The 18643-nt window shown below is 59.1% G+C and overlaps 1 protein-coding gene across 1 annotated transcript; it reads right to left on the bottom strand.

Annotated features, from left to right (window-relative positions):
• Positions 1-3045: 3045 nt before the first annotated feature.
• Positions 3046-10867, bottom strand: ECHS1 (enoyl-CoA hydratase, short chain 1). The gene is made up of 8 exons (XM_038579205.1): positions 10747-10867; positions 8771-8968; positions 8257-8384; positions 7505-7604; positions 6362-6466; positions 5799-5918; positions 4183-4250; positions 3046-3306 (listed from the first exon to the last, which is right to left on the bottom strand). Exons 1-8 carry the CDS (start codon positions 10832-10834, stop codon positions 3241-3243), a joined length of 873 nt encoding a protein of 290 aa, XP_038435133.1. The 5' UTR covers positions 10835-10867; the 3' UTR covers positions 3046-3240.
• Between the last annotated feature and the right edge of the window lie 7776 nt (positions 10868-18643).

The raw sequence follows: 18643 nt of genomic DNA on the forward strand, positions 1-18643 counted from the left end.
GCCCCGAGGACCGCGGCCGCGACTCGCAGGCTGACCAGGGCTGGGGCGACCACCGGCCCGGCCTCTCCGGCATCTTCCTGGGCCCCGCGTCCCTCGCCGGGTCCAAGACCGCAGCGCCCCGAGCTCCCCGCTGCCGCCCCCGCCCCCCCTCACTGCCGCCCCAGCCCGCCGGGTCCCCGGTCGCTGGGTGAGGGTGGCCAGACCCCGACTTCTTCGGCCAGCACTGTTCGCAGGACACCCGTGGGCCTGCTCTGGACAGGCAGGAGCGTCCTCTGGGCCAGGCAGGTGTGCCAGGAGCACCTGGTGGGGGGTCTCCACCTGGTCTCCCAGGCGCCGGGACCCCTCGGTGCAGAGTGGGGTGCAGCTTCCCAGCGCGGGACAGCAGTGACCTGACTGCCCTTCCTCCTCAGGACCGGATCTTCCCATCCCCCGCCCACCAAGATGGGGTGTCTGGCGGGGAGGGGGGGGAGGGAGGGTGTGGTGGGCCTGGATCCACCCCACTTTCCCTTGAACAGGGGGAGCACCTTGCCTCCAGCTGCCAGGGTCTCTGCCGGCTTGGCCCTTGTCCCTGGAGACTGGACTCTGGGTGCCCGGCTCCCTCCTTAAGCTCTTCAGAGCCAGGCCCCGGGCACACGGGCACACTGCTCTCCTGGTCAGGTGCCACCACCATCCACTGCACTCCCTGCGGGAAGATGCCCACCCTGGGCTGCACGGCACAGCGCCCCTGTTCAGGCCCCGATCCTGGTTGAGTGTAGCAGATTCTCCGGAAGCCGTGGGCAGCCCTGTCGGGGCACCGGGCACTGAGATGGGGCCTGTTCCCTTCCCTTGAACCAGGTGGGCCTTCGCTGGGAATGGTGCTGCCTGGCTTCTGAGTTAGGTCATAAGGGCAGTACGGCTTCCTCCTCATCTTCTCCCTCCTCAGGACTTGTCCCGGGAACCCGGGCACGGCATTGGCAGGAAGCCCAGGGCACAGAGCCTCCCTGTGCACGTGGTGGCCTTGGCCCCAGGTAGGCCCCACTGGTGCAGCACCAAGCACCAGACGAGTGAGCGAGGTCCCGGACATAGCGCAGTGACGAGCTGACCCACTGTGGTGCGTCTGGGTTCCTGACCCACACAGCCTGCCCGATGCCAGAGGCTCCTGGGCCCTGCCGACACTGCCCTTGGCCTTCCGATCCCTCTCGCACACTCAGGCTGGAGGCAGACAGCAGTGCGGGTACCCACGCGTGTGCTCACCCGTGCAGGGGACACAGTCCCACCCAGAGCCGTGGCCGGGCTGTCTCCCTCTGGAGCCCGCCTTCCTCCGCTTCCTTCCCGAATGGACTCATGGCCGGTGGTCGGTGCTGTTGTTGTGACCCCCAGCCCTGCGCTGACATGAGATGCTGGGTGGCCTGGCCACTCCTGGGAAGGTTTTTTTTTTTCTTCCTGGTAAGGTTTTATACACCAAAGACAACAAAGCCACACCAAAACCTGATGAGAATCAAGATGCCCGTTTTACTGCTGGGCCTTGAGGAGCCCTGCTGGCCGAGGGAGCCAGCTGGGAGCCAGCCTGGGATCTAGCAGGGCCGGGAACACAGGGCCTTGGGCTGGCCCCGCTGGGCAAGATGGGACCAGGAGCTGTGCAGGGAACGGGGAGGGAAGGCCAGCAGGCCCTGCACCTGGGCCACCCAGGCAGCATAGGTGAGAAGGCGAGGTTTCGGCTCTAAAAACAAATCAGAATCCCAAACAACATGGAGCCAGCGGTCCATTAACTCTGAGGGGGTGGAGCTTCCATATGGGGCTGTGGCCCTCGGGACAGTCCTGCTCAGGGTTGTCAGCAATGCCATCTGTCTCCCGCAGCAAATGGCACTGAGCCTCTTGGCCGTCCTGCTGGGCACCAGGGCCCACCCAATGCCTTGGAGACTGTGCGTTCCAGGGTCTGCCCTGGTTCTGATCCAGGTCTCGGCATTTAAGCAAACACCCTGGGGGCCCCCTAGGTGGCTCAGCAGTTGAGTGTCGCCTTTGGTTCAGGACGTGACCCCAGAGTCCCAGGACCGAGTCTCACGACGGGCTCCCCGCATGGAGCCTGCTTTTCCCTCTGCCTGTGTCTCTGCCTCATTCTCTATCATAAATGAATACATCTTCAAATATAAAAAAAAAAAAAGGAAGGGGATCCCTGGGTGGCTCAGAGGTTCAGCGCCTGCCTTTGGCCTGGGGGGCGATCCCGGAGTCCCGGGATCGGGTCTCGCATCAGGCTCCCTGCATGGAGCCTGCAGACTGTGTCTGCCTGTGTCTCTGCCTCTCTCTCTATCATAAATGAATAAATCTTTAAAAAAAAAAAAAAAAAAAAGGAAAAAGGTAAAAGAAATGCAGATGCGCAATTCTGTTTTCATAAAAAGAGCACTGAGCCATGTCGGTGTATGCAGGTGCGTGTGTGTGCATGTGTATACACAGAAGCACCTAGAAAGCTACGTTCCAGTTAACGGCGGTTACCCTAGGAGTGTGCCGGGTGACTTACTTTCTGGACTTCCCTTCCGTTTGACCGTTGTCACACAATGACAAAAGTCTGAAGAGCGACGTGGCGTCTGCTTACGAGGAGAGGCACAGCGTGATTTCCGTCCGCTGCATGCCGGTGGCGCCCTCCTCCGAGTTTCACATTCACGGGCTGCGAAGCTGCACAGCGACCGGGGGAACGCGCGTCCATCTCAACACGGCAGGCTGTACGGAGTGAGTCTGGCATCGAAATATCTCAGTCCCTAAAGTCAAGTGAAAACTTACACACACCACTGAGGGCTCACCAGCAGGATTTTTTTTTAGGGTTATTTATTTGACAGAGAGAGAGAGAGAGCGCTCAAGTGTGCACACGAGTGTGGGGAGGAGCAGACGGAGGGTCTGAAGCCGACTCCCCACCAAGCAGGGAGCCCGATGCAGGGCTCAGCCCCACGACCCTGAGATCATGACCTGGGCTCAGTGCCAGCCACGTAACCAACTGCGCCGCCCAAGCTCCCCTCGTAAGAATTTGTGTGTGTGTGTGTGAGAATTTTTGATTAAGAATCTGCTCAGTCAGAATGAGAACAGGCTCCAGACACGGAGTCTCAGGACCGCCGGGTGAAGACCGCCCCCACTCAGGAGAGCGAGAGCCCCGTGCGTCAGAGACTGCGTGCCGCCTACAGGGCCCTTTACTAGAGAATTTATTTGCTTCTAAGACCGTCAGACCGTAATTCCTGTCTTCGAGTCGAGGGTTCAAGGCAGAGGCGGAGGCGCTCACTGGTCTTTGAAGCTGGCCTTTCTCTTTTCCACAAACGCGGTCATCCCTTCCTTCCGGTCTTCCTGGTGGGAGAAGGAAAATAGGTAGAGATGGACGTTCCCGGTTTCCTACGGGCGGAGGCACGGGCTCGGCCCGTTCTGGGTTTGCTCTCGGTCTGCTGGGCTCCTCTGACAGATTCCCAGGGTGGGGAGGGTCCTGCCCCGGGACTGCCTGCGCACCTGCGCATGGCCTGGAACCCCGGCCACCGGAGCCCCCAGGGGTGATCATCCAAGAACCACCGCTTCGTGTGTCAAACTCTCACCCAGGGAGCCTCAGACGCACCTGCTTGGGCCGTTCACTAATTCGCTCCCTGGGTTTAGTGGCGGTCCGCGTGGAGGACCATCCTGAGCGCCATGGAGCAGGACACAGGCGTGCAAGCCCTAGCCCTACACCTTCCCTGCGCGTACGCACGAGCGTGCACATGGTCACACGCACGCCTTCACTTCCTCGAGGGCCACGGCCGTTTCCGAGCTCCCATAAAACACACCTGTCTAGGACTCTAATCGCGGCAGGTGGGTTTCAACACCTGTTACTAGAAGGACTGCCTCTCGCTTACTGTCAAATCCTGCAGGACACTGTTCTGAAGCCTCAGAACACAGCATTAGATACATTCCAACTCCACGCCAAGTCGTTGGAACGATCTAGAAAATTACGGCAGATGGATTGCCTTTAAATACAGGAGGCTGCCGTTTAAGGGCGCGATTCCTGATTCCTGAGACCTTGGTCAAGGATGTAACGCTTCATACTTTGGGCAGTTATTTGCTAATTGTGCTCGTGGGCAGGACGCATCTGATCCAGCTGCAGGGCGGCAGACAACTCATTTACCGCAGCCCTACGGGGACCTCCCCGGCGCGCTCTCTGGCTGGGCCCCGCGTCCATCCACCCCGACGCTCACTCACAGTAGCGAAAGTCGCGTAGAAGAGCTTCTTCTCCAGCCTGTTTCCCTCCGTTAGCGTCATTTCAAAAGCTGAAAAGAAATCCCTTAGGTTATGACCCAGGGGCAGATGTGGGAACAGACAACTCTTCATGGGGACAGGAAACACTCCCCACTGACCCAATCAGCCTCGATTTTGTCGTGATATTGTGACCTACACGGTCGCCTACGAAGACCCCCCCCCCCCCGCCCCCTGCCCCCGGCTTCCCGCCGGCGGCCCCACAGGAGAGGAACAAGGAATGGAGTCAAGAGTGCGACGGCCAACTCTGTGCAAGCACAAGAGGACTGGAGGGCCAAGAGAATCACATACTACTTATTAGTTTTTAAAATGTTATGTTGAGAGAAACTGTGAGCGTGTACAAGCAGGCGCAGGGGCAGCGCGAGGGGCACAGTCACAAGCAGACCCCCGCTGAGCACGGAGCTGGAGCTGGAGCTCGGCTCCCGACCTGACATCACGACCTGAGCCAGGAGTCAGATGCTCTGTGGGCTGAGCCACCCAGGTGCCCCCCCAGAATTACATATATTTTAAAAAGCATTAAAAAATGAGAATGAAGGGGCAGCCCGGGGGGCTCAGCAGTTTAGCGCTGCCTTCAGCCCAGGGCGTGATCCTGGAGACCTGAGATCGAGTCCTGCGTCAGGCTCCCTGCATGGAGCCTGCTTCTCCCTCTGCCTGTGTCTCTGCCTGTCTTTCTTCTCATGAATAAATAAATAAAATTAAAAAGAAAATGAGAATGAAGGATGAAAACCGTAAAAAACGTTGTGCCATAACAGAGTCCTGGGCGGGCAGGGCACTGTGGCCCCGGGAAGGCGAAGTGGTGTCCCTGGCTGAGCACCTGGACGGACAGCAGGCGCCTGGACAGCACAAGCAGCGGGGGCCGCCCCCGCGTGAGCTAACTGCTCATTCTGTGGGGACGCATCACCCACGGCGGTTCAGCCAAGGCCAGCAGCCCGGGGGGCCCGCCCGCCTCCCTGCAGAGGAGCCGCAGACCCGAGCGCCCGGCTCACAGCCCCCCAGCTCGCAGCCCCCCGGCAGGCAGTGGCGAGCAAGCCGGCAGCTGACCCCAGTGCCGAGGACAGCAGGCTCCGTGAAGACACAAGGATGCTCAGTGGGGCCAGAGCTGCCCTGCCGGTAGGGCGGATGGAGAGTCCGGGGCAACAAGGAGCAGCCTGCACTGTCCGCGGTCACCCGGGTGTCCCATGAGCCTGTGCCGCCCGCCAGGCTGCCCCACGGCAGGCACAACCATTGGCCGAGGACGGGGTATCGTCTGCCAGGTCCCGGGACGTGCACTGGGTTTCCCGGGAGCCCGGCTGGCTTTCCTTCAGGGACCGTCCTGGCCTCCCGGCCATTTCCCTGCACCCCTGCACCCCTGTCCCTCTGCCCCGCAGGCTGGCTCCTTCCCTGGGTCCTGATACCAAGGACGCTCGGAACATTTCAGGACAACGTGTGACGCAGCAAACAAAACCCAGGACTCCACCAAGAGCCAGAACCCCACCATCAAGAGTCCAGGGCCAGTTAGGACGCGAATCTGGACTCCCGGCTGTGGGGCTCCTGTGCTGTCGGGCCCTCGGAGCTTCTCCTACCTGCGTTCACGGACTCCTTGGCCATTGCTGTTACGATCTTAGAATTGCTGGCAATTTTCTCCGCACACCGGATGGCTTCTTCAACCAAGGTCTCCACGGGAAAAATTTTGCTCACGAGACCTAAAACACACACAGGCGGGCGCCAAGAGGAAGCAGCACTGGTGGTGCCCGAGTCACGGTGCGGCTCTAGAGCTGGGGCTGTGCGGTGCTAACAAGGGGCCGCAGAGTCCCCGAGTGGGGCCACCAGGCTCCTACAGACACGTCAACAGGGAGGAAGGGCGGTCAGCCAGGGGCTGGGAAAGGGTATGTGGGCGGAGGGTCTTGGGGATCCCCCACCACTGACCTGGGTGGGGAACCGGGATGGTTTTATCAGGACTCTAAGCACACGTCTACTTTAGCTGCTCTCGTGTCTGTGCGGTGTCCCAAGTAAAACACAGTCAGCCATCCCTGGGTTCTCAGGACACCTGAGATCACCGTGCTCGTTGCCCGTGGGTGTAGCCCCCCACCCCTGCCTCCACTCGGCTCCCCGTGAGGGTGGCTCGTGGGGTGGCCCTGGCCCGCACCTGCTTGCTTGGCATCCTGGGCAGAGATCCGGTCACCGGTGAGGACCATCTCCATGGCCAGCGACTTTCCAACAGCGCGGGTCAGTCTCTGGGTGCCCCCTGCACCTGCAGAGGTAGACGGCCACAGGTCACAGTCAGCTCCCGGCCAGCGCATGCCAAGATGACACGGACACACCTGCAGCCAGCTCCGAGGAGCAGGAGGGGCCCGCTGGGTGGGGCAGGCGGGCAGCAAGGAGGCAGCCCACGAAACCTCAGGGGGGCTCCTTTCCACAGGGAGGGCTGGCACATCGGGGCCCTGCAGCTCAGAGCCTGGCCCGGCCCAGCCTGGGGGGCAGCAAGGGCTCTGCCCCCCGGCCGCCCTGGGCGTGGCCTGTCCCCGAGCTCCCGTCCTTGCTGCCCCCGCCTCCTGCGGACCCGACGCCCTGTGGCAGGAACACCAGCAGTCTGCCCTGTCATCTGCCCCACGGTGAAGCCTGGGCCGCCCCGTGAGCTAAGGGACCACCTGAGGGGGACCCACAATCCAACAGACCCAGGTGCTGCCTCAAGGAGGAGGAGGCCGTGCGCACGGACGGGAAGAGCCCAGCACCCAGCAGAGCTCATGCAGGGCTTTGCTCACCCTCAGCCGACCCCAGACGCCCCTCCTGACCTCACCGCGCTCAGCAGATGTCCTGGGCCCCGGGCTCCACATGCAGGCCAGAGACCCAGGAGCCAGAAGCCTGGAGTCCTCATCAGTGGCCCCATTTGCCCACAGCTCCCCTCACCCGCCTCGTGGGGATGGGATTCCCTGCTCTGCGGAACCCCAGGTCACCAGCAGGAATCACTGCAGTTGTAATGCAGTGGGTGGCCCAGCCCTTCCCAACAGCGTCCGATAAGGGACCAGGCGGTCATCAGGGAGCCCGCACAGCCCCAAGGCCCCGGGGCCACTCTCGGAGCGTTGTGTCCCCTGGGGCTTAGTGTGCTGGTCAGCTCAAGGGGCAGAGGGCACAGCCAGGTGGCCGCCTGGCCGGCGCTCAGGGGACAGCCCAGGTCCCTCGCCAGGTGCAAGCTGCAGACTTCTGTCTATTACCGGAAACGCCCAAAAGCTCCCAAGGCTCTGGAGAATGGACCTGGAGACCTTACGCCAGAGACGTCGTCACTCTTTACCTGGGATGGTTCCTAGCAGGATCTCCGGCTGTGCAAACTGGGCTTTCTCTCCAGCATAAATAATGTCACACATCATAGCGAGTTCACAGCCGCCACCAAGCTGCAAAACACGAGGGCCCGCCAGGCGCCAGTCAGAAATTCAGTCCATTTGCTTACTTGAATTTGCAGTTAAGATGGACACGGCCCAGAGCGTAGCAGAGATTAGCACGGAGACGCGAGGTGAGTTAGCCACGAGGGCCGACGCTGACGCTTCCCTCTGTGAAGCGCCCGTGTCACATTCTTTGAGCTCTGGGGTCCCGCAGTCTCTGCGGGGCCGTGGGGCTCGACGGCAGCCAGAGTCTGTGAACCAGCAGGCACCACTGTGGTCCAGTGAACCTGACGGGCTGGCCTCGCCTCACCCCCACGGAGCTTCATTAAAGGATCAGGAGCTGAGCTGCCCTCGGCTTCACTATGATCGACCCAGGGCCTCTGAGGGTCCACGAGCCCAGAGACCCTGACGCCACACAGAGCACTCGATGGCAGCAGAAGAGGTGAGCCTGCGGGTGCGGCGGCCTACAGCCTAGCGGAGGGGAGACGTTCCCAGGAGTCATGGAGGCTGTGGGGAGGGGCTTTCCCAACAACGGAGTGGGAAGCCAGCAGCGGGACAGCCGCCACGAAAGCTGTGCCACAGCGCGTCCTCCCTGCACTTCCGGGGTTTGCAGTGACACTCGGCAGGAGCGGCGTGCGGAGAGGGGACTTGGTCTGACACTCACAGCGTAGCCGTTGACGGCAGCTATGACCGGCTTCTTGACCTGGGCAAGTTGGTCCCAGTGGCTCAAGAACTTGCTCGAGTAACAGTCCTGGAACGTTTGGTTCTGCATTTCCTTGATATCAGCTCCAGCTGGAGAGAGGAAAGGAGGTCCCGGTTGCCAGAGAGCAGAGACCCCGCTACAGCTGCACCCCCGGCCCGCAGGGAGCCATGAGTGTGCAGTGTGTAGGCTCCGGGGGCCGCTGGGAACGGCCACCTGCACGGAGCTCGACAGCCGGGACAGCAGGACAGGGCCTGGACTCGGACGGCGAGGCTTATTCACCAGGCACGGACCGAGCGTCAAGGACCCGAATCCTCTGGACGCACTGAGTTTGCTGGCACAGCACACGTTAGACGGGCAGAGCGGCTCTCCGAGCGGGACCTGGCTCCGTTTACACTTCAGGTTTAAACTCCAGGCTGCTCACGCCGCCGCCCGCCCCTCGCACGCCTGGGTGACCAGCGCCACGCCGCCCACGCACCTGCAAACGCCTTCTCCCCGCCCGTGAGGACGATGGCCCCCACGGCCGGGTCCTTCTCGAAGGCCTCCAGGGCCTGGTTGAGCTCCATCATCAGCCCATTGCAGAGCGCGTTGAGTGCTTTGGGGCGGTTCAGCTGGATCAACCCCACGTTGCTGTTCTTCCCCTTCTTCTCCGTGATGATGTACTGGAAGTCAGCACCTGGGGGAAGAAAGCATTTCCACCCGTGTAGGCATCGGAGCAGTGGAATTTACCCGTCAGCAGACAGAGTGACCCCGACCCCAGTCCTCGGGGAGCAGTGCACAGCTCTCAGCCTCGTGGGTGGCCTTTGCCCCAGCACCTACTTCCACACAAATGTGAGCAAGTCTACCCTGTGACTCAGCAGGAACGAGGGATGGGGACATAGGTTCCTTCCCCCTGGGAGGAATGGCAGCTGGGGGAGAGGACGGAGTGGGAGGCGCACACCGCTGAAGGGTGACTGCCTCGGCCCAGACAGGAGGGGTGACCTGCGAGGCCGCAGGTGGGTGTCTGCCCGGTGGCCTAAGGAGCACAGCGCCCCCCTGGGGGCCTGGTGGGGAGGGACTCAGCAGAAGGGCTAAGCAGGCGCGCTCCGCAGCCCAGGAAACGATTGCTGACCGCAGGTCAGGACCCACAAAGCAGCTCATCACAGGAACTGAGGGTAACGCCAACATGCCCTGGTAGCCGGGCAGCGAGTGGGTGCCTGGGTGAGGGAAGGAGCTGCAGGGACACCCCTACCCCAGCTCAGGGAGGGCCGAGTCCCCAAGGAGCACTGCGGCCCTGGCCTGAGGGCTGAGTGGACAGGTCCGGCCAGCTGGGGCAGGGAGAGTCTGAACAGACTCGGGAACAGCAGCAGGCGGGAGGGACGCGCTGCGCACAGAGCACAGGACCTCTGCCAGCTCCCAGGCCCCACCTGCACCGCCTCCGTCAGTCCCGTAAGTCCTGCAGGATTTTACCAACAACCAGACTGAAATGACCAGAGCACTTGGTCCTAGCACTTGGTTGTGAGTCCCCAGAGCTTGGCAGAGTGAGGCAGCAGGTGCTGGCAGGGGTGCCCAGCGGGACAGCAGAGGGGCGGGGCGGGCCCTGGGAGGAGCCTGGGCGCTGATGGGCTCGGGCTGGAGGAGGGCGAGGTGGGGGCGGTGGAGGAGGAGTGAGGTCCAGGGGTGGGGGTGGAGGAGGGGCGAGGTCCCGGGTCCGGCAGGAGGAGGGGCGATGTCCGGGGGGTCCGGGGGTCGGGGTGGAGAAAGGGGTGAGGTCCTGGGGGTCGGAGTGGAGGAGGGCGAGGTCCAGGGGTTGGGGTGGAGGAGGGGTGAGGTCGGGGGGTCTGGCCGGAGGAGGGGTGAGGTCGGGGGGTCGGAGGGGTGAGGTCGGGGGGTCCGGCAGGAGGAGGGATGAGGTCGGGGGGTCGCGGTGGAGGAGGGGTGAGGTCGGGGGGTCCGGCCGGAGGAGAGGTGAGGTCCGGGGTCGGGGTGGAGGAGGGGTGAGGTCGGGGGTCGGGGTGGAGGAGGGGTGAGGTGGGGGGGTTCAGGGTGGAGGAGGGGTGAGGTCGGGGGTCTGGCCGGAGGAGGGGTGAGGTCGGGGGTCCGGCAGGAGGAGGGATGAGGTCGGGGGGTCGCGGTGGAGGAGGGGTGAGGCCGGGGGTCGCGGTGGAGGAGGGGTGAGGCCGGGGGGCGCGGTGGAGGAGGGGTGAGGTCGGGGGGGTCGGGGTGGAGGAGGGGTGAGGTCGGGGGTCTGGCCGGAGGAGGGGTGAGGTCGGGGGTCGGGGTGGAGGAGAGGTGAGGTCGGGGGGTCGGGGTGGAGGAGGGGTGAGGTCGGGGGTCGCGGTGGAGGAGGGGTGAGGTGGGGGGGTTCAGGGTGGAGGAGGGGTGAGGTCGGGGGTCCGGCCGGCGGAGGGGTGGGGTCCGGGGCGGGGGCGCGGCGGCGGCGTCGGCCCCCAGCGGCCTCAGCCCCCCGCTCACCGGAGGCGAAGCGGCGCAGGGCGGCGCAGCGGGGCTGGGGGCGCAGCGGGCCGCGGACGAGGGGCAGCAGGACGCGCAGGGCAGCCATGATCCGCGAGGACTGCTCGCCCGCCCCGCCCCGCGGAGCCGCCCCCGGCAGCGCCAGTCAGGGCCCGGCCCGCCTCCCGGCTGGCGTCGCGAGAAGGCGCAGGCATCGCGAGACCAGGGGGCGGCGGAGGGGGGCGTGGCGACGTGGGGGCGGGGCCGAGGCCCGGGAGCGGAAGGGGCGGGGCCGGGGCCGGAGCGGGGCGGGGCCTCTGGCTCCCGCTGCGACCCGCGGGCCTGCCGGCGCCTCCCCCTGACCTCGGGTCCCTGCCCCCAAGCCCCGGGCTCGTTCCCCCACTTCCCGGGCGGCCCTGCGGGCAGGAGGCGGGGCGGGGAGCCGGACGTCGGGGCGCTGCTCGGGAACGCGGAGCCCGCGACGCCCCGGGACGCGCTCCCCGCCGCGGAGGTGTGCGGAGGAATCCGGGGCTGGTGACCCAGGTCGCCCCTCCCCTGCGCCCTGCGCCTGTGGGCCTGGCCGTGCAGTGGCTGCGGACGCCCGTGATCCAGGCCGTGGGCAGTTTAATTAAAGGAAGATCAATTAAAAAAAAAATAGGGAAGATCAATTTTAACGACGGTTTAGTCTTGGCGATGACACTGAAGCGTGGAGACAGTGTCCCCAGGCCCCCGTCCAGCTCGTGCAGCCCGTGCACGCGGGAGACCGCCCCTCTACTAATGAAAAGTAAATCCCACGCTTTTAAATAATAAAATTCAAGCCAGAATCGAATACTCAGCAACGTGTGTCTCCAGGTTGAGGGTCGAAGGAAGACATTCTCCTGCAACGAGAAACACCCCTGGCCTGTGCTAAAGGGTGTGGGTGAGGGCTGGGGGCTGGGGTCCGGGCGGCGGCGTCCTCCACTGAGGGACCGCGGCAGAGAAATGTATTTGCATTGACCTTCAAAATAAAATTGGCTTATTTTACCAGCAAAAGTAGTTTTTTTCAGGAAAAGCGGAGAATTGCAATTAAGGACATGCAAGCTCTAGGAGAACCGTGGCCAGTGCAGCGGAGCAGCCGGGCTTGGGAGGGGTTGCTCTGACCTCCACTGGACACCAGCAGGAGGTCAAGCTGGGTTGCAGGGGGGTCTGCGTCGTGTGGACCTGGCAATGTTCACCTTTCCTGTTGGGGCCTGCAGTTGGCTCCTGTTGAGGATTCTTCCCTTGGGGTCTGTCATTCACAGATCTGTAATCAGCAGGGAGTGCTGGCGCTCCCCTTTTGACCTCCCAACTCCATTTTGGTCAGGTTTCCCTTCCCTTTTTTTTTTTTTTTTTTTAATTTTTATTTATTTATGACAGTCACAGAGAGAGAGAGAGGCAGAGACACAGGCAGAGGGAGAAGCAGGCTCCATGCACCGGGAGCCCGACGTGGGATTCGATCCCGGGTCTCCAGGATCGCGCCCTGGGCCAAAGGCAGGCGCCAAACCGCTGCGCCACCCAGGGATCCCAAGTTTCCCTTTCTTAATTGTCATATCTATATATCTGTATTTAGGTAAATTGGGCTTCGGCAAAATTAAGAACTTTTGTGTTTCAAAGGATAGCATGAAGAAGGTGAAAAGACAACCCACAGAATGGAAGGAAAGTTTTACAAATCGTATCTGGTAAGGGTGTTCTATCTAGAATATATAAAGACACTTTATAACCCTGTAAAAAAAAGACAAACCATTAAGAAGTGGGCAAAAGAGGGGAGCCTGGCTGGCTCACTTGGAAGGACATGCTGCTCTTGATCTCGGGGTACTGAGCTTGAGCCCCATGTTGGGTATAGAGATTAAAAAAAAAAAAAAACAACTTAAAAAAATGGGCAAAGGACTGAACAGAAATTTCTCCAGTAAAGTTACACAAATGGGGGGCAGCCCGGGTGGCTCAGGGGTTAAGCATCTGCCTTTGGCCCAGGGCATGACCCTGGAGACCGGGGATCGGGCTCCCTGCATGGAGCCTGCTTCTGCCTCTGCCTCTCTCTCTCTCTCTCTCTTTCTCTAATGAGTAAATAAATAAAATCTTAAAAAAAAAACTTAAAAAAAAAAAGATACACAAATGGGGCAGCCTTGGTGGCACAGTGGTTTAGCGCCACCTTCAGCCCGGAGCGTGATCCTGGGGTCCTGGGATCAAGTCCCACATCGGGCTCCCTGCATGGAGCCTGCTTCTCCCTCTGCCTGTGTCTCCACCTCTCTCTGTGTCTCTCATGAATAAATAAAATCTTAAAAAAAAAAAAAAAGATACACAAGTGGCCAACGCACACACACAAAGGTGCTCAATATCATCAGTCACTAGGGAAATGCAAATCAAAACCACAATGAGATACCGCTTGGTACATAGTAGAGTGGCTATAACCAAAAAGGCAGTAAGTATTGGCGAGAATGTGGAGAAATGGGAAGACTTATTTATCGCTGGTAGGAATGTAAAATGATGCAGTCACTTTGGAAGATGATCTGGCAGTTCTTCGAAAGGTTAAACAGCGTGACCACGTGACCCAGCAATGCCATCCCTAGGTATGTACCCAAGGGAAATGAAAACACGGCTCTACACGAAAACTTGTTCATGAGTGTTCATAGCATCATCCTTCACCATAGTCAAAACAGCGGGAAAAGCCCAGATGTCTATCAGCGTGAATGGATGAGCAAAATGTGGGGTGTCTGTACGATGGATGCGCTATAATGGATTCAAATACACAATGTTATTTGGCAATAAAAAGAAATGAGGTGTGCTGATTCATGCTACACGGGTGAACCATGAAACTATGCTGAGCGCGAGAAGCCGCACTGAAGGCCGCATTCTACTGTTGAGCCCACTTCTGTGAATGTCCAGATGGACAAATCCACAGACACAGAAAATTGCCAGGGGCGGCAGAGGGGGCGTGGGGGTACTGCTAAAGAGCGAGAGGTCACTTTTCGGAGTGATGAAATATTCTAGCCTGGGTTGTGCTGATGGTTTCACAACATACTGTAAACCAGGAACCTGTGCACTTTAAGTCGGTGAAATGTACGGCATGTGAGATGTAATCAGTAAAGCTGTTTACAAAACCCAGAAAACCTGGTTTCCTTAAGCTACACGGGCAATGACACTGAGTAGTTGCAGCCTCGATGGCCTTGGGCGACCCTCCGGTATCACCGGAGAGCATCATCAAAACCAGGCATGTCCTGCCTGTGTTGGAGCCGCTGCCGGTGGCCTCAGACACCACAGAGGAGTCCAGTGCTGGTCGTGGCCGTGCCAGTTTTGTTTCCAAGAATGTGGGACAGCGATGATAGACCCAGCTACAGGCCAGTGTTGGTTGCAGCTATGGTTTGATTTAGGCAGTGGTGTCACAGTGAAGGGACACAAGCAGTATGAAATGTCCTCTCCTACACCCTGGGGTGCTAAGGTGCTCCCTCCCCCAGGTGTCAGACTCCCTGGTTGTTGTTTTTTTTTTTTTTTTTTTAAAGATTTTATTTATTCATGAGAGACACAAAGAGAGAGATAGAGAGGCAGAGACCCAAGCAGAGGGAGAAGCAGGCTCCCTGCAGGGAGCCCCGAGGTGGGACTCGATCCTGGGTCTCTAGGATCACAACCCAAGCCGAAGGCAGGCGCTCAGCTGCTAAGCCTCCCAGGTGTCCTATCTCTGCAACCTCTTATGATCCTGATCCTACCAGTGTCGACCGATGAAACAGGTAGAGTTGAAATAAAACAAAAGCATTATTTGGGGTCTCAGAACTGCAATTTAGGGAGCAGAGATTTGGGTTGCAACAAAAGTCAAGTTTTTGTTGTTGTTGTTGTTGTTGTTGTTGTTGTTGTTTTAAAGACCAAAGGGAATGCTTGTATGCAGTGTTTACTAAGAATTTTGACTGGTGTTGCTGATAGGAAACTATTGTCCGCTCACTACAAGTGACCGCGAGGGCTGTCACTCTCACTAAGTTCAGGCAGTCCTGGTTTGGACCAGTTCAAAGTTCATGGTTTCGTCCAGTGAGGGTGTGAATAGGCCAGGCCCGTCTCCTTAATGGCCTCCCGGCTCCATTTGAAAACTCCTTGACATGCGTGACTCCATTCCATTTTATCTTTTGCACCAGGAAAAGGCTGGCTGGTGGAGAGAAGATGATGGACCAGGAGGAGAAAGGCAGAACTGGAAATCTTCCAGGCTGTCCCAACTCATGGGATACCAGACAGCATGCTAACCCTCTAGATGGCCTCGCGATCATTACCATATAATTATAATAACAAAAAACACCCACTGGTGCCCTGACAGATCCAACTGTGCCCAGTTAAGGGAAAAAAGAGGTGGCAGTCTGATTCCAGCAGAACCTCCCCCACTTCCCTAAAAAACCTCCCAGTCAGCTTGCTTACCAGCCTTTTTTTTACCCTAACCCCATATAACCCCGAAAGAAGGTGCCTCTGGAGCATGATCTCTTCTTCTCCATTCTCTGGTCATCGAATACGTTGCCGGCTTGCTATGATCCTGTTGGGCTATTTGGCGAGCAGTATTGAGTAGGAAGAGAAATGGCCACTTTGGGTGGCTCAGGCTCTGCCACCAGCTTGATATCAGGGGTCACCAGGGGCCTCACCATGGGTCTGCCTGTGAGAGACCCAGAGACCAGTGGCCACTTTACCAAGTTTGGGACCTCAGAGAACCTTTAATCTGTGGGCTGAAGTGTCCCCACTGATAGACCAGACGTCCGGGACATTGACTGCAGCCCAGTGACCCTGCTCAGTTGAGCCCTGGGGATCCAGATGGAGGAGGAAGCCCCCCAAACCAGCAGTGTTGCTTCAAGTGCCACAGTGGGGGAGGGTTGAGTTTCCCCCAAAGAGAGAGCTGTTCCTCACAGCAAACAGGTGACACTAGGGTCAGGGTGACTGCACCCCAAACAAATCGGACTCATCAGATCGCCCGGGATGTCAGGCTGAGTGACAAGACCCCGGGCCAGGTGGTCAGCTCTGTGAACTGGTCCTGGGCCCAGTGCTGCAGCCTGCTTCTGGTCCCCAGGACCTCTGGTTTCCTCCTGGGCTTTGTGTCACCCCCCTGCCCTCCCCGCCCCCCCCCTCCCCCCCGCAGCCTTGCGCAGTCGGGTGTGCCTTCTGACCCAGGGTGCATCTTCCCAGCGTACTGCCATCTGTGCAGCTGTGACGCGCGCCGGGGTGTGGGGGGTGGTGTACCAGCTGTCAGCGACCCTGTCCAGGAGCAGGGATGGGGTACAGAGGAAGGAGAGCAGGGGCGGCCCAGGGCTGTCCACCCAGCAAGCGGCCGCACAAAAGCTGCTCTCCACCGATGCGGTCCCCAGGGCAGCAGGCTGCTCCTGCAGTGGCTCGTGGGTGCCTTGACCTGCTTGGTTGCCTATGTGACGGAAACTGCTGGGTGACAGGAGGGGTCACCCTGTGGTCTGGGTGCTCTGCTTCCGGCCTACGGCAGCGACTCTTCCAGCAGCATTCTTTTAAAGTGCCTGCGTCCTTCGTACCTACGTTTCATTGAGTCACATATGTACATATATTCCTTTTTTTTAAATTTTTTATTTATTTATGATAGTCACACAGAGAGAGAGAGAGAGAGAGGCAGAGACACAGGCAGAGGGAGGAGCAGGCTCCATGCACCGGGAGCCCGATGTGGGATTCGATCCCGGGTCTCCAGGATCGCGCCCTGGGCCAAAGACAGCGCTAAACCGCTGCGCCACCCAGGGATCCCTGTACATATATTCCTATGTCCACTTTCTGAATTCCGTGGCGGCTGGGATTTGTCTCTTATTCTGGGATGAGTCCTCAGCACCTCCAATTATCTGAATAGGTCTTCTCATGTTTAAGAAGCCGTTAGATTGGGGCCCCTGGGTGGCTCAGCGGTTGAGTGTCTACCTTTGGCTCAGGGCGTGACCCCGGGGTCCTGGGATCGAGTCCCACATCGGGCTCCCTGCCTGGAGCCTGCTTCTCCCTCTGCCTGGGTCTCTGTCTCTCTCTCTCTCTGTCTCTCATGAATAAATAAATAAATCTTTTTAAAAAAAAAAGAGAGAGAGAGAGAGAGAAGCTGTTAGAATCCAGGCAGTGGCCCTGGGGCCATCCTGGCAGCGGGCTGGATGCCTGTTTTTGCACAGAGGGATTCCAGAAGGAGAGACAGTTGGGGGTGAGTCTCTGGTACCCAGAATGCTGACCACCCCCTCATCCTATCCACTCTTTGGTTTCAAAAATACTGGCAAGTAGACCTGTATGCTGCAGGAAGGACACTGGAAGACTCTTAATGGGGAGCCTGGGCAGCCCAGCAGGAGGACTCAGGGGATCTCAGGGGGGAGGTTGCCCAGTTAACAGCCCCCCCCCGCCCCCAAACTCCCCAGTGTCAAGCTCTCATTAGATGAGTCCCGCTTACAAACCTGGTATTTCCAAATACCCCTCTGGCCTGTTCCTCCTCATGAGCAAACAAACAGTACCTGCCGGCACGAAAAGTTCCTGGAAGATGGAAACAGAAGAAACAGGGAAGAGACCATCTGGGGCAAACCCCCCAAGCAGGAGAACACTTCCGCATGCACATCCTCAGACACTGCTCCCTTGAAGCAGGAACAGAACGTTTCTCTTCTCTGAAAAGAGACGTGGGTGGACGAAGAGCTCTTGGAAATTCAGCACAGTGGCAGCGGAACAAGCTCCCTGGGGAGAAATCCTCCAGAAGGCAGAGCGAAAGGCCAGGATGGAAAACAGGAGACAAGTTGAACACACAAGCTTCAGTCTCAAACCTCGGCCATCTTTTTTTTTTTTTTTTCTTTTTAAGATTTTATCTATTTATTCATGAGACACAGGGAGACACAGAGAGGCACAGAAGCACAGGCAGAGGGAGAAACAGGCTCCATGCAGGGAGCCTGATGTGGGACCCGATCCCCGGTCTCCAGGATCACGCCCCGGGCCGAAGGCGGCGCTAAACCACTGAGCCCCCCCTCCCGGCTGCCCAACCTCTGACATCTTAAAACAAGAATTTTAGACAGAGGCAACAGCGAAGGGGGGGACGAGTCATTGGTGGAAAGAAATGATTAGTGAAATAACCTATGAAGGAAGTTCCCAGGTCTGAAGCACAGGAGTTTCCAGACTGAGGGAGCTTTGAGTTCCCAAAATAATGAGAGAACGTCCAGGCACAAGGACGCAGCACATTGTGAAATTTCCACAGAGGATCCTAAATATTTGTAGGGAGGAGCAGCCTCCACTGTGGTAAAGGATCATACGTTCAAATGCCTGTGAATTTCTTACGGGCACTCCTGGGCCGGAGACAGGCCTGCACAGTCCGAAGGTCTCTAACCTAGAGTTCTTTTTAATTGTTTTTTTTTTTTTAATTTTTATTTATTTTATGATAGTCACACAGAGAGAGAGAGAGGCAGAGACACAGGCAGAGGGAGAAGCAGGCTCCATGCACCAGGAGCCCGATGTGGGATTCGATCCCGGGTCTCCAGGATCGCGCCCTGGGCCAAAGGCAGGCGCCAAACCGCTGCGCCACCCAGGGATCCCTAATTGTTTTTTTAAAGACTTATTTACTCATGAGTGACAGAGAGAGAGACACAGAGAGAGGCAGAGACACAGGCAGAGGGAGAAGCAGGCTCCACGCCGGGAGCTCGACGCAGAACTCGATCCTAGGTCTCCAGGGGAAGGCAGGCGCTCAACTGCTGAGCCCCCCGCCACCCCCCCCCCCTCCCCGCCCCGGGCCTCCCTAACCTGGAGTTCTATGCTTAGGCAAACTACAAATCAAGTGTGAAGGTGAAACCAAGACATTTTCCGGTTTCCATTATCATTAAATAAATGACCTCCCAGTGTGTATGCCCGGCTTCACCCAAACAGGCGAGGAACCAAGAAAAGACAAGAGCTGGGGGAGGAGGCCCAGCCCCCCCCCCCCCCCCCC

This window comes from Canis lupus, chromosome 28 (genome assembly GCF_011100685.1).
Source record: "Canis lupus familiaris isolate Mischka breed German Shepherd chromosome 28, alternate assembly UU_Cfam_GSD_1.0, whole genome shotgun sequence".
Classification (NCBI taxonomy): Eukaryota; Metazoa; Chordata; class Mammalia; order Carnivora; family Canidae; genus Canis; species Canis lupus.